At 44.6% G+C, this 14856-nt stretch overlaps 1 protein-coding gene across 2 annotated transcripts in view; it reads right to left on the bottom strand.

The window, feature by feature from the left end:
* tara (SERTA domain-containing protein 2 taranis) overlaps positions 1 to 13679 on the bottom strand; it is a 44883-nt gene extending 31204 nt beyond the window's left edge. For both annotated transcript variants that reach the window (XR_004234931.2, XM_031975683.2), the window contains exons 1-2: positions 13343 to 13679; positions 10076 to 10657 (exon numbers count right to left, since the gene is read on the bottom strand). Coding sequence is in view for 1 of the 2 variants with exons in the window: in XM_031975683.2 (XP_031831543.1) it covers positions 10076 to 10096 (21 nt within the window). In the remaining variant the exon portion in view is untranslated. The remainder of the gene's footprint in view (positions 1 to 10075; positions 10658 to 13342) is intronic.
* Between the last annotated feature and the right edge of the window lie 1177 nt (positions 13680 to 14856).

Here is a 14856-nt window from a genome sequence, read left to right as displayed (position 1 = left end):
TGTTGAAAAGAAACTCTAACCTGGCATAATATTCAGAATGGTACAGTTCAAACAAAACCTTTATAAGATAAATGTTAGTGTCAACCATGCTTCAACTAAATTGAACTTCAAATAACTCCCCACCATTTGAGTACATAGCAAACGAAATAAAATGTCAATCGAAAATCCAAACGATCAGTTCGTGGACGGAGAGTACGCTCGATGCTCGGTTAAGTTCCATGGGAGCATGACGACCAAGTCCGTCGGTGCGGCGTCGCGGGAGGCGACTGACTAAGATTGTACACCATTCGATTGAATCGAATCGCGGAATCAAACGCGACGCTGGGGGTGGAGGAAGGGGGGTTGCGAGAGGGGACAAGTACGCTTAAAAGTGAGACAGAGATACGAGCCGATAGAGAGACGTGTATATATATACACGGGGGGAGAGAGACAGAGAGAGGAAGAGACAGAGAACCGTGGAAGCACGTGCTACCGAAAGGAGTGGTGGGAATGTAAGTTATGCGCAGCACGTGATCTTCGGAGATCCGTCCGAGCATTTCTTCGCTTGGGGGACGTTCGCACATCCCTCGCGCGTCTGTGTGCGCGCGTTCGAGCGAGAAAGAGAAAGAGACAAAAGGAGGAGAAGGAGAGCCGCTGACCAAGGGACTCGTAAATCGCACGGATGTGTTTGTGAACCCACAGCTCCGCAAAGGAAACGTGCGCGTTGTGTATACCGGTAGGTCCATGCGGTGTCCGCAGCACACGCCGCTTGTCCCGGTAACGCGTGCCATTACTGTGGAACGGGAGAAACTGCTTGGGTCTTACGGAGCCGCGAAAGGGGGCGTAGAGAGTTGTAAAACAGAGCTGCCATTCTCGAGTGAGAACGCGTTCAAGTTGTCATCGGTTGCCGGTAGTCGTCGAGACCGAGCGTCGGTCACACAACAATGAGAACGTTTAAAACGATGAGACCCATTCGCGTGTAACGCGTCATCAACGTCCGCGAGAATACCTCACGTGCAACATTACGTGTCTCGCGCGACGGTACAACGACCCGTTTTCAGAGTCGATCATACACCGTCGTCTGTCGTCCCGCTCCGCGCGGCGGCACACATGCCACATTCAAACGTGGTACGCGACCAACTGCTCCGTGTGGCATTCTTTTAAAATACGGCATCCACGTGGTTCCTGCCGCGACTCTCTCTCTCTCTCTCTCTCTCTCTCTCTCTCTCTCTCTCTCTCTCTCTCTCTCTCTCTCTCTCTCGCTCGCTCTTTTACGCTCTACGGGACGATCCGCTCGCACACCGGTCCCCGGCGAACCGCCCGGGCCGGCCCACCTGCCCGCACCCCCGCTCGGGGCTTTCCATGTTCGGCTTTTTGCCGATAGGGAAGGTAAACAATCGTAGAGAGTGTCACCTGTTATTGTCGTACGCAAATAGACTTCATTCACAGGCGGCGGCCTCGTCGTACACACGCTCTCTCATGTGCCTGTTGTATACTCGAGTTCAACCGACGCCTGTCTAGGCAACCGCGGTCGCCCGTACCACGTACTTACACTACCAGAACTTTCCGTGTGCCCGAACAGAGAGAACCTGTCGTGTTTGTTTCTTACACTGACTACCGTCAGAAGTTCAAGTGAGAGTCGGGGAATCTCGGTTTTCTTTGCGTGGAAAGGGAACGCGGTATTGATAGCAACCGCTCTTGTATATCAGAATATAGAGTACCAAGTTCGATTTCTTAGACATCCGATGTTATCGATACACTATTCGTTAGAGGATTATACTTTTAGCTCGACTGCAAGTTTTCGACATAAGAGGAACGCTGCACTCAGGCGCCAGCCCACGTCGGATGGCCTACGCTTACCATCGCCCGACCGAAATCGACTGAGCTGCGGAATGGAAACGACGACGAAGACAAAAGCGTATCACAAGGCCGACGAGAGGTAAAGCGAAAGTGCACAACGATCCGCTGGTGGTCCAAAGGGATGGTCGGAAGGAGGCGATGGGTAGGGAAAGGAGGAGATCGTACACAGTTAGAGGGAGATTCGCTGGTGGTAGAGAAGAGTCACAATGCAGCGACGCAAACTCTGACGACTTGTATATCGTTCGTCTCTCTCCTTTTCCCACCTCTAAATCTCTATCCCTCTCCCTCGTTCATCCACGTGTGTTTACATCGTACTTTGCTTGTTATATAGGTACGAACGGGCTGCCACAGTGTAAAGCGAGAACCTCTCACGCATACACGTGGATCATCGCTTTTCTCTTTCTTTCACTTCCACCTCTCTCTCTCTCTCTCTGGCTCACCCTCTCTCACCCTTCACTCCGGCAAAGCGGTAGAAAGTACATAAACTGTTCTCGTTCACGTCGATATCGTGTCAGCTGTTGCTTCCTCCGTCGCGTTACTCCTCGCGACACGTCACCTACCGCGTAAACCCCCAGCGACCATGCATTATTACAACGTAATCGTGGATGTTGCGCCGGACGCTGTAGCGGTCGGAGAGAGAGAGAGAGAGAGAGAGAGAGAGAGAGAGAGAGAGAGAGAGAGAGAGAGAGAGAGAGAGAGAGAGAGAGAGAGAGAGAGAGAGAGCGCATGGTCGAAGCGCATTGCCAACAACGATAACGCGCATTTGTTATAGGCCACGGGGAACCCGTTTCGCTGGTCGCGTGTCGTAAACGGTCCCGTATTGTTTCGTCGACACGTACCGACCATTTTGCGTGAGAATGCGCGTTCGTAACTGTACCGACTGCCAATGTCACGGGGAGCTGGGTTGTCTGCTTAATGCGTGCGGGAACGGTGACCTGTTACCACTGATCGGCGGGAAAAAATGGAAACTGAACGAGTTTCCGTGCGGAGAAACAAGAATCATTCAGTAGTGGGAGGGCACTGAGATTCAAGGTCTTAAGGATAATTTCGGATTGGAGCGAAGTGGAGTATATATAAAATACGAATTGTACTGAAAATAATTGATTTAATAACTAAAATGTAGATTTGTAACCGTGTGTAAATCTTGTATTCTGAAACTTAATTCATTTGTTTTACTCTAACTTAATGCGCTTATCCTGCAAGGCGTTATTGAAAAACGCTGAGAATGGATCACATCAGACGATCTAAAATTCGAATCGATGTACAACTTCATCAATATTAAAAACAATCATTTCCGACCACAGGAACGTGGAAAGCTACCGGCAGCCTCATTCAGCCGCAAAACAATAAGCACGGCACGAGCCGATGATATTATTTCGGTCATCGGTAAACAAAGCCAGTCCCCGTGCGCACTAATAGAAGTACAACATAAGGGCTCTGGAAAATTGAAAAGGATCGCGTAGACTAGAATGGGGTTATGCGAAGGATTAAGGGTTCAAGGCCATGTAGCAGCGGGGTAGAAACCGTTCGATATAAATGTGGAGTCAGATCGTTTTGCCGACGGCGAAACAAGGGTCGAGTGTCACGAAGGCCGACACCTGCTCTCGCATGAGGTGTACAGCGAGGATTCTATGAGGAAACCGCAACGTGCGGCAGCCAGACAGGTGCCATTATTCCTGTTTCATTATATACCAAGGTAGCAAGCGCCTAAAGAGGGCACGGCATTTTTCTAGGCCATTGACCCATCATCCGCCGATTTCTCTCTTGTAGCCTTGCTTTTCAGGAAAGAAGACTAAAGAATGAAAATTGCCTCATTAATTCGAAAATGATTCAAAGTCTAGAGAGATGCAAAAATGGCTCTCACGAACAAAGTTCATACGCAAATGAATCATTTTACAAATTTCTCGAATAATATGATTGCAAACATTGAATAGAAGTAAAAATCATTTCTAATGTATAATACCTGAAAAATCTTGCTGCTGATATTTGGACCATTTCTGTCTCCAATTATCAGAGCATGATTGGAGCAAAAGTTCAACAAATACTGAAGTCAATTTGATGTCCCGATACACTCTCCTCGTAATTACAAAAGCATTATAATACAGTGAACCTGAATTTTGTTTGTTTGTTTCGGAATAACGGATAGAAAAGCACTAACAAACAAACCTCATGTCTCGCCGGTGTTTTCTAACCTTAACCTACCGCAAAGAATACTAAACTCGAGCTTGCACTCGAATAGAACGACGGTTATCGATACGTCTTGTTGCGTGGAGAAGCCGAATCGATGCATACACACAAAGGCCGCCCAGGGTAAGGGTAACGGTTACTTTTCGTGAATGGCGGTCAACTATTCAATGTGAATGGCACTATTAATGGCACGTGGACGGATTCCATCGACGTTGGATACTACCCGCTGAGACTCTTGCCTTTCTTTCTAAAGATAATACGTTGTTATGACATGCAAGACGCAACTATCTGTTTCAATACTTAGAAATAGTCTCCTAAATTTTCCATGAGTCACTCTCTACGTCAGAAGCTTTCCACTTGTAACATACAATAGCATGGAAAACGATGAAACTTCACCGATGAATGAATCGTGGAAGGTTTAGCGAAGGAGTCGTGTATCGCTCCATACATTTATCATGACTTTATTGTGTGTTTGCCCTTCGTTGAAAACGTTTCAGCAGTTTCAAAGTAACGAGCGGGAAGAAGCGCAAAGTTACTGAAATGTAGAGTCGCGCATTGAACAACAATGTTACTTATAACCGAGTACAACGTACAGCCACGATAAGTACGTTTTGCAAATTATGGGACATACTCAACTGAGTAGATGTTGCAACGTTCACAATCCCCACGCAATTATCAACGAAAAACTAAACGTGCCGTATTTCGCGTCATAGTATAGTCGTTTATTTCTTTCTTCAACACGTTGAATGGAGATAAATTGCAAAAATGAACGTTTAAACATTCATGTTTAAACGAACGGTGATACTTATAGTCAGATGCAGTAATGCAATGTGTTGGGTATGATTTGAGATTTCTACTGTTAGGTGTTTATTTCCAAGAAACATATACCCAAAAATACTAAATGTTCGAAAAATGTTTGATATTCACGAAAAATGTTCAAAACTATTTAAAGACTGAATCATCAATCGTTGGTGATTTCTTTTTTAAACGAGAGACCAAGGACGCCGAAACTGGATCAAGTTTAGCTTTATTTTTGTTTGAGATTCGAATCTGTCCGGCGGCTATCAATCGGTGAACGATAGGAGTCGGAACCATTCGGAGCGTTACGTTGGAATACGTGTGGTGCGCGAATTACGATGACACGAGGCGGCCGCCACGAATTTTTCAATCGCGACTAGCCCGGGGTGGGGCGGTAACGTAAACAAAACGGTGCAGAGTGCAATGCGAGGTTGCATGCGCGTGTACCGACCGCCACCACGTGCTTCGTCGGTGTCTTTGCATCGAAGGGGGACAGTGGGAGTTGCCAGACACGGCGTAACATTCGTAATTCGTGATTCACCGATGTTATCAGCAAACGCCGAACAGTGGTGTAGGTCGGATACGCGTGCGGGACGGACAGTCCAGTTTACAAATGTCTCGTGAAACACTGGATACCCATACCGTTACTATTTGAATACACCAAAACGTTGTTGTTGTCTTTCAAAACGTCCCTGTTTGATCGGGGTCGGGCATTTGAAAATTTTCATGTAACGCGAAAACAATTTTCCCAATTGTTTGCGTACTTACTTACGCGGAAAATGTGCTCACTGAATAAATTCTTGAATTGATTTTTCAGTCCAGCACTAAACATTTAATGGAAAGGAAATATGAGAATCTACTTTAAAGTTTCAACTCTTTCCAAATAGCTACAACACGCATATAGGAACTTTGAGTCTCAAATTCTTAACATGATTAACTTACGTCTCCGCTATTAATCCTTAGATAATTTTACTAAAGATAAAGTAACATGTATTGTTGTTAAGTAGTTACTATAAGGCTTTCCGGGAACAATTCCATCGAAATTCATTTCCTTGAAAAGTATCAGACTCAGGATCCCGATTTCTAATTACAGTAGATAATAGTAAGTTCTGTATTTCAATTGGTCGGATGCATCAACTTAAAGGAACCAAGTGATTCATAGTACCCAAAATATTTAGAACGCAAAGAATCCCATCATGAACCGAATCTTTAGAACATAGTATCCAAACATTAGCCCTAGAAGACCAATGGGACATCATCCTCAAGAATCGGCTGAAACTTCGCGTCGATTATCCTGGATGCATCCACGGCCAAGGACGAAAGCCTGGCAAACTTTGGGTCGCGTTCACAGGGGCCGAGAGATGCCGCGGTGCCGCGTGCGACCGGGTTCTCCGAAGGCATTCGACTCCCACGCTGGTCGCGCGTTGTGGTCCATGTGTACACGAAATACACGTGTGCACGTACACGGAGACGCAGGGAGGCGGCGGAGGCATCACGTTGCGCGCGGGACCAAGGGAAAGGGGCATACGCGACGGCACAGTTGCTCCGCATGCATTTAAAACGGGGACGCGGCCCGTAAATCACGTAGTAGAGCCTCGGCTCGTTGCGGTGCAACGGCGAAAAGGACATTGCGCGCCACCGCGATCGCCGCCACCGCCACGTGGTTTTCGCGGCAAAACTATGCGGCCGCACACGCCGGGCGAATTTATGAATGGGAGAAGCCTATTGACAGATCGCGCGTCGATAACTCTCTCGTTAATGACCCGTGATGGTGGGTGAGCGGCTCGATGCGCCGCAGGAGGACGACGACGGCCAAGAGGAGGAGAAAGAGGAGGCAGAGGACAGACGAAGGAAGGAGGGCGACGGGGGAAACTCAGACTCGCTTTATACTGTCGGTATCCGCGTCATACGCTGTTCGGTCATCGTAACGAGTTTTTGTCCTGACCCTCGATGGAAAACGGTCCTTTAAATACATTCTACCTCGCGGATCTTTATTCCTAATAATCCATACCCCTGTTTGATGATATCGTTCTCTTGCTAATTTTGACGTAGTTGGACGTTTCCTGGGTAAACTATAGTAGATGCTATTGGAAAACATCCACAGAATTATATGTATGTTGATTAACTAACGGTTCAGGGGATGATATAGTCGTTTTTGGGATACTGTTTTGATAAACAATAGAATTAATAAAAAATGTGATTTACATGGGATATCTTTTGAGTTAAAATGGTTGGTTTTAGTATGAGAGTGCTGACAAAATTTGAATGTCAAAAAATGCAATTTGATAAGTGAGAACAGTATAATGCAGTGTGAAGAAAACTTAGAAGATTTTTATAAGAGATTGCCACATCACGCTAAGCTATTTTTTGCCACTGCGCTGAAGAAATAGAAATAGTAAGTATACATCAACGGAGAAATTAAACAAACTTTTTAACATAAATCGCCTTCCGACGTTTATTCATTTGAAGAAAAATTGTATGATACTGGGATTAAGTAAATATTCAATTTTGTCTACAATTTTCTTTTCGCGAAATTCACTGACATTTTATAATTGAAAATTTTCAATACACTTTACGTAGTTAAATTGTAAAACCTTAAGTTCACTGAAACTGTTAGAAACGGAACGTATGTTGCTAAAGTTTCGATGCAGATAGAGAAGGAGAAAAATAACAATATCACATTTTCCTGTTAAAAAACAAATGGTCGTTTGCCAGGATTAAACAATGTTATCACAGTTTCTTTTATAACATCGATCAGTGAAACATTTCGGAAGGAAATATGCCACTTTTAACCTGTCACTGGGAAAGAAGATTCTGTTTCGTGTTATATGGACAATCGAAGATTGTACAAATGCCAGTTATTAGGAAAAGGAAAATAGTTGATAACAATTCGAAAAACTAATAAAAACTTTAAAAGAGATAAACAAGATACTCGCTGCAACGATCCGACGGATGCTATCGCTCGACTATCCAACTATCACCTTTCAGTTATCATTATCTCCTAAAAAGCTATGTAAATTTCTTGTGCACCAGATACAAAATCACCTGTCCTTCTATCAAAAAACTAGAAAATAAATTTTAAATCTACATTAAACAAAATTCAACATCACACCGTCGGAACGTTGACAATTCAACGACACTGCCGAAATTTTTCAAGTGTACATCGCACATGGGATTGCATACAAGAAACGAATAATTTGAAATATTTGCGTTGCCCTCTGTATCGACTCCGACACCGTCGACTTTATACAGCTCTGACGCAAGAGCACGGAGATTTCAGACGACTCTAAGTCAATGTTTCACCAGCATAACGATTTCAAATATTCCGCCGGTTTCGATAAACGAAGGATTCCATCGTTTCGGTGTCCTAAAGCTGGAATACCGCGTGATCCTCTCCGCCAAGAGATTTTCATCCGACCCTAAAATAGCGCGGGTGATATTCCTGAAGTGAAGCACGAATTTTCGAAATTTCATCAATACCTGATATCACAACAAATTTTTCCTTCCTGTCCGATTTATATAAAAGAGGAGTCGACCGTCGTCAACAGTTCAACCCTGAAGAAGCGGACCATCGAATGTTACACATTTAGGGGCAGAAGAAAGAGCGGAGTAAAGAAAGCAAAAAAAACGAGAAATCGTTCCTATCGCGACCACGCGATCGTCAAGGAAAAAAGGAACAAAAAGCAAATATATGCTTTTAAAAACATCCCTTGGAACAGGCGGGTTGTTGTCGTCGCGGTAACCATGACGACGTTGCCCCCTCGGTGGTTGGTCATAACCGTGCCCCCTCCCCGTCACTTAGCGAACTCTCCACCGTACCGTTCTCCTCGCGCGGAGCACCGTAGCGAAGCTAGGTTTCCTCCACAGCGCTGGCCAAGTAAAGAAGAGGCAGCCTCGAAGCCTCCGGTCACCTTTCTCTGTCTCTCTCTCACTCGCTCTCTCGGTCGATCCTTCTTCCTCTGTTTCTCATCTCTTACACGTACGCCTCTCCCTCTCTCCGTCCGTCTCTCGCGCACCAAGCTCACGCTCGCTCGCTCGCTCTTTCTATCATTCTCTCATTCCTTCTGTAGAGGTTTCTTTCTATCTATCTCGCTCTCTTTTGCTCTCCCCCCTCTAACTGACGACCCACGACCCGCCGTCGTTACCACAGCCACCTCGATCGCCCCCTCGGCCTCACCATCTACGCCATCCAGCCGCGGCCACCGTCCTACTACCTCCTCTCCTTCTCCGCCGTCGCCAACCTCCTACCTCCGCGGCCACCTCCTGCTCCGCTCTACCGCCTGCCGTCACCTCTCCACCCCGCCCCCCGCCCCGTCAACCCGCCCGCCGCCGCTCGTCCCCAAGCCCAAGGAAACGCGGGATCGCTTCGAATTCAAACTACTGAACACGAGGTTACCACGCGTCAAATCTGACACTTCGCCACGACGTCAATGCACCGCCATATCGTTTTCTAACCGGCACCGGGAACACCATAGGCAACGTGAAACCTCCGCGATTTTCATGTACCGATCATGTTAGCGAGTGTAACAGGGCTCGGGTTTTCAGAGAACATGACGAGACTCGTGATTCAAGCAGATCCGTGAACACTGACGAAACTTCTGATAATGACTGGCAAAACAGAAAAAGAAGCGAGCATACTTCGTAATTTTTTTCCTTTTTCAGTTTTTGGTTTAGCAGTTTGAGGATGGCCGATTGAGGTCTCTGTGCCGACGGACGGTTTATTCTTCATCGATAACACGACCAATTGGTATCCTATCGACCAAGTCGATCAACGTGTAGCATTTTGAGAAGAAATCATAAGAAATTTTCGCGTTAAGTTTCGACAATGTTCGTGGATATTCCTAGGATTCATAGGCGACGGCAGCCGTTCAAGGCGTTACGAGAATGAAGACCGTTCCCTTTCGTTGTTCGAGGCGAGAGAGTTAACGATCGTGTCCGAGGAAAATTTGTTAGCACACACTGAGAACACTTAGGCTCCGGGTACAGTATGCACGACGTCGAATAGACCGAGGGCAATAGAGTCCCTCGATGCAACAAACACCGAACTAAAAAAACCGAGGTTGGATTTTCACAGGGAACGGACGCACCGCCGCTCCACCGAGGTTTGGTGTCGAATTCACGTAACGCTCTCTTGGCTGGCCGTGCGTTTAGTGGCGAAGCGGACACAGGTTGGGCACAATTGTTGAGAGAAAAAATCAAGAAAAAAAAATAGATGTGCGAAGAAAGAGATTTAACGCAGCACTGCACTCACCTGACCAACGTCGCACCACATTATTATTTCGCTGGCACTGACGACAGCATCTTGGATCGCTTGTGTACCATACACAGTGTAGCTCGATGGTTTTTTGTTTGCGGTGAAGTAACAGTACGTGAAATCGAAGCTCCACCGTCGGTGTGCGCTCCGGTTTTATATTATGTACACTTTTGTTCGTTCTTTTTTCGCTTATTTTTTTATTTCACAGTCTCACGAATTACACTCACGACTGCTGGCTCATTTGTCGCCGTTTGGTTATGTCTCGCGTCTCGGTATACAACGTCTCCCGCTTGCCCCGTCGAGTAACACCACACGATCACTTCGAGTGAACGACACGACTCTCACCGACGAGCTTAGTAGCGACTGGTTGGCCATGCAAAGCATTACTGAATACTCTAACAACAGTACTCGCCGAGTGTCGCCGCTCGGTTTTCCCCCGAGCGCGCGCTCGGCCGTTTCCGTTGGACCTCGGCCCACCTGCACTCTAGCACGACGGCACGGTACCCAGGACCGTAGCCTCCATACACTCGGCCCTTTCTTCGTTCTCATGTTTACCTCGAGCGATTCGTTGCGAACGTTCTATAATAAATGAATATTTTAGTATTTCTCTAGATAAAATTGAAATCGTTTACACATGAATATAAAAAGGGATTATAATATAAGAAGTATCGTTAATATTAATTTTTTGAGAAGAAAAAATTGGTTTGATTTTTAATGATTATTATATAACTTATAGATTGAGTCATATATATTTTTGTTCAGCATTATTGCAAATGATACGTGAGAGTCAATATTTTCTATTGTTCATGAAAGAAAGAGATTCTCAATGAACGTAAATTAAAGAGTACTGGTTATTTTACAGCCTGTAACATTGTAATAACGGGAGCGTGGTCGGTACCTTTAATGTTCCCGAAGAAAGTTTCGGAATTTATTTTTATACGCTACCGGTTGCCTGTGTTGCTGTCAGCAACCATTGTATTTACCGTGTGTTTAATTTATGCAAAATTGTGCACAATGAGTTTTGTCATTTTCGATGGGACACCGAATGATTTAGATGTTTGTTCGAATAATTTTTTTGCTGCTGCACGCGTTTAACAATATGAATCTATTAGACCATTAGCTAAATTGATTCGATATATTTATCAAAATGAACAAATTAAAACAGTCCCTGTGTACCGATGATTTACCGAGCGGTCGATCGGACTTCGAATTTAATAAATTATTTTTAAAAGCCATTGTACTCCGAAAAGCGAATAGCACAATATTGTCGACGTTCAAACGGTGGAAGATTTCGTACGAACGGAAGGACACGTTCTATTCACGCCACGTAAATTAATTATATAATTAATATTGAATATCCTCGGATTGTTTATGCCATTTAGGTAGCTCATAGAAAGGACATCCATTGTTTAAACGCACAGTTTCAAAATGAAATCAATACTTCTACACAACTGGTTTCTATACGTTATTTAATAATTGATATTTCATATCGAAAATATCTGTTTCGATTTGGATGAATAACTATTGAAGCAATTTTTAGAGAAAAGATAAGGAAAATGGCGGACTACAATGATACCAAGGTCATGTTACATGTTTCACTAACACAGGAAAAAATGTATACTTACGGAGTATAAAAATCTGAATAGAAATCATAAATAAATATATATAATTTCAGTAACTTTATTGCTGGCAATTCTCTATTTATTTGCATTGTGTTTGAGTCAAAAATTTCTTTTGACAAAGTTATTTTCAATACAGTAGTATATATTCAAACCGATGAGAAAAATAATTTGGCGCGAGAAAGTGCGCGATAGTCAAACGTCGCTCGATGAAAGTTACGGGAGAATGGTTTGACGAGCGATGAAAAATTTGATCCGGCGCAAAGAACTCAAAATGACTTAGACCATTCGATAGATACCGAGAACTATTTCGCGGACCTCGCACTTCTCGCGCCGTTTATCAGCAACTTTGTCAAGCAATACGATTGAATTATACGCTTCCATGAATAATACCAATATTAAATAGAAAAAAATCTGAAATTTTCCTACTTAAATTACACTCCCTAATAGTGTTCCAAACTGCGCAACTCTTCAAATCGATAAATTAAAAAAAAAATGTAGACTTTCCATATTACTCGGCTAATAAAATATTTTACAACAAAACAGCCTATAAAAGTGTACATAAACAACATGCATAAAAAATATTATTTTTTTTTTAAATAATCACAAATAATAACAACGAAAAAAATGTAAAAAAATAGAACTCAATTAGCATTATGAAAATAGTATAGACGATCGATATCGAACCGAGGTTGCAACTCGATTTTGGTTTCGAGGCTGTGAAACGGGGAACCCGTAGACTCCGGGGCCCCCGAGTACGAGGGAGTTCTCCCAACGCCGTTAGCTTCGAAACCCGCCACTGACTGTCAGCCTGTATACGGCGAGCAGCATAAGAGTTGCCGAAGGCCTCGACTCTCGCGAGCCAGCAACGAGCAGCAGACAACGCCGCACGGATGCCGGCGCGCCACCTACCACACGGCAAGCAGCCTAAGAAAATTCACCGCGAACATTTTTATTCGGTACCGGGTAAACGGGCAGCATCATCGAGACGGTCCGTTCGCGAAATGACACCGGCCAGATCGTAGCATCGATCGATGACGGCCGTTGCCCGTTAGGCCGGGTAATTTCATGAATTTTGCGCGACATTCCGTAGCTAGCTCGAGGTACCGAGAAGAGTGTACGCGGCATATCGCGCGGCGGCTACAGTCGGTAGCGAAGCAGTTCTAAGCGAAGTCGTTTTCTCCGTGAAGGCGCGTCGAATATTTCTTCTTTCCTTCCTGGCGAAGAATCGTTGCCCGTCTTTATTCATTCCGCGCCAGAATTATGCTCACATGCGGCACGGTTTTCTCGCGCGGTGGTATGTTTTTAATGGAAAGAGAACTTCGACTTCTTGTGCTCGCGTGAAAGTCCTACAGAGCCGGCCACGCGGTTCGTACTTCGATCGAACCCGTCGACTCGAGGATCCACGAGCAGGCATATGCGAAGGTATCGAGGCGAAGTTAAAGCGTTCGAGAAATCCGTTCCCGTTCGCGCTGGACGATCGACAACAACCGGGTCGGTCATGCAGAGCTCGCTGTTTTCAGAGAGAGACGTAGACTGCTCACTGTGACGAGTCGCGAGCCGTGTGAAGCGTTTTGCCCGCATCATTCGGAATCCATGGTGTCGCACAGGCTACGTAACAGAATTCAAAGACGGAGATTCTTACCAAATGTCACACACCGAACAGACGAATTTGTTTTTCCTTGTTTCTTGTCTCTTAGTGCGAAATCTTAACCTCTCGGATCGAACGTTATTATGGTTGCGAAGAGAGGGAGGGAAAATGAGAGGTGGTACTGAGTGGCAGCGTAGAAGTTTCAACCGTGGTGGATTATTGTTGGCGCGAGAATGCGCCAATGATTCTGACCGCGGAAACAAGCGCGTACCGGCCGTTTAAACCCGCTCACTCGCGGCACAGCCGTATGCGGCTAATAATATACGCGTAATACCTTTGCTGCGACACAAAGAACAGTACCAGGAGGACAGTCGGACGCGTGGCTTCGCGACGGAAGTAAAGAGCCAGTCCGGTTTACGATTGGTTAGGCATCGTGCGACAGATGAATTGTGGCCAATGAATGTCCTTGCTCTCTGGACGAGGCCGCGGCGACATAAGCAATACTCATAGGAATATTATGAGCGCTTGCATGCTTCTATGAACGTCTCTCTGTTCTAAACTATTCTGTAAACCATTCTCCAAAAACTGTATACGTGATCCGTACTAACAGATGAATTATTTCATGAAATTTGTGTACTAGAAGGAAGGCAGTAATATTTTTTTCTATATTGATTCCAATTTGACTTAACTTTTGTTGTTACTTTTGTATCGAAATGATGTAGACTTTCCATGGATATGATTACTAGACTTTCTCATCTAGCGGCGGAATGGGAACTAGACGTACCTAGATGGTACCGGGGTGGGGATAAGGAAACATCGAGGAACTCGCGGGGCGTTTTACGACCGTCTTCGAAAGCTGCGACTCCTGTGTACTTCCGGCCTGGATTCTAGAAGCACCTGCAGGCGGTTTTCTTTTCGCGGAAGCGAAAAGATAATTCAGCAACTACTAAAAATACCCCGATAGCGTTCGCGTGTAGTCTGTGTTGTGTATCGATTTTTCTTTATATCGTTGAATGAAGAAGTCTTTTATTGCCGTTGACTGTTTGGATTGTCGTTGTCACAATAGATCTTTAATTGAAGTTGTTTATATGAAATTAATTAGTGTATGATATTTATTTATTTTATTTTATTTCAAAACAAGGTGTATAAGTATAGTGTTGAGAAAGTATGCAACAAAAACGTGTTACGATGACGACGCATCGATATAGATCCTCGGGTTAGTTTTCCCGCCATTCTCTTGCTTGATCCCGCAACTGGAAGTCGTCTTTCAGCTACATTCTCCTTATACTTAAATTTGTATATCCGCTTCTTGCTTAATTTAAAGCAGGTTAACTAATATATTTTACATTTTTATTCTATGCTCAACTCTAAATGAAATAAATGTATAATATCAAGTTTCTTCCATGTTACGTATTAAAGACTTATGCTTATTTGTACGTGCCCGTAACGAACTTAGTTTAACTAACTGAGACTGTCACCGACTATCTATCGATAATCCTTCAAATTTACATTGTTATCCAATATCGAATTTCAGCAGCTGGAAGTCTCCAGCTCAGCCGAATTAAAAG

This window comes from Nomia melanderi, chromosome 8, assembly GCF_051020985.1.
Source record: "Nomia melanderi isolate GNS246 chromosome 8, iyNomMela1, whole genome shotgun sequence".
Lineage (NCBI taxonomy): Eukaryota > Metazoa > Arthropoda > Insecta > Hymenoptera > Halictidae > Nomia > Nomia melanderi.
The sequence above is the reverse complement of the archived record's forward strand: the minus strand, read 5'-3'. Positions and strand labels throughout refer to the sequence as shown.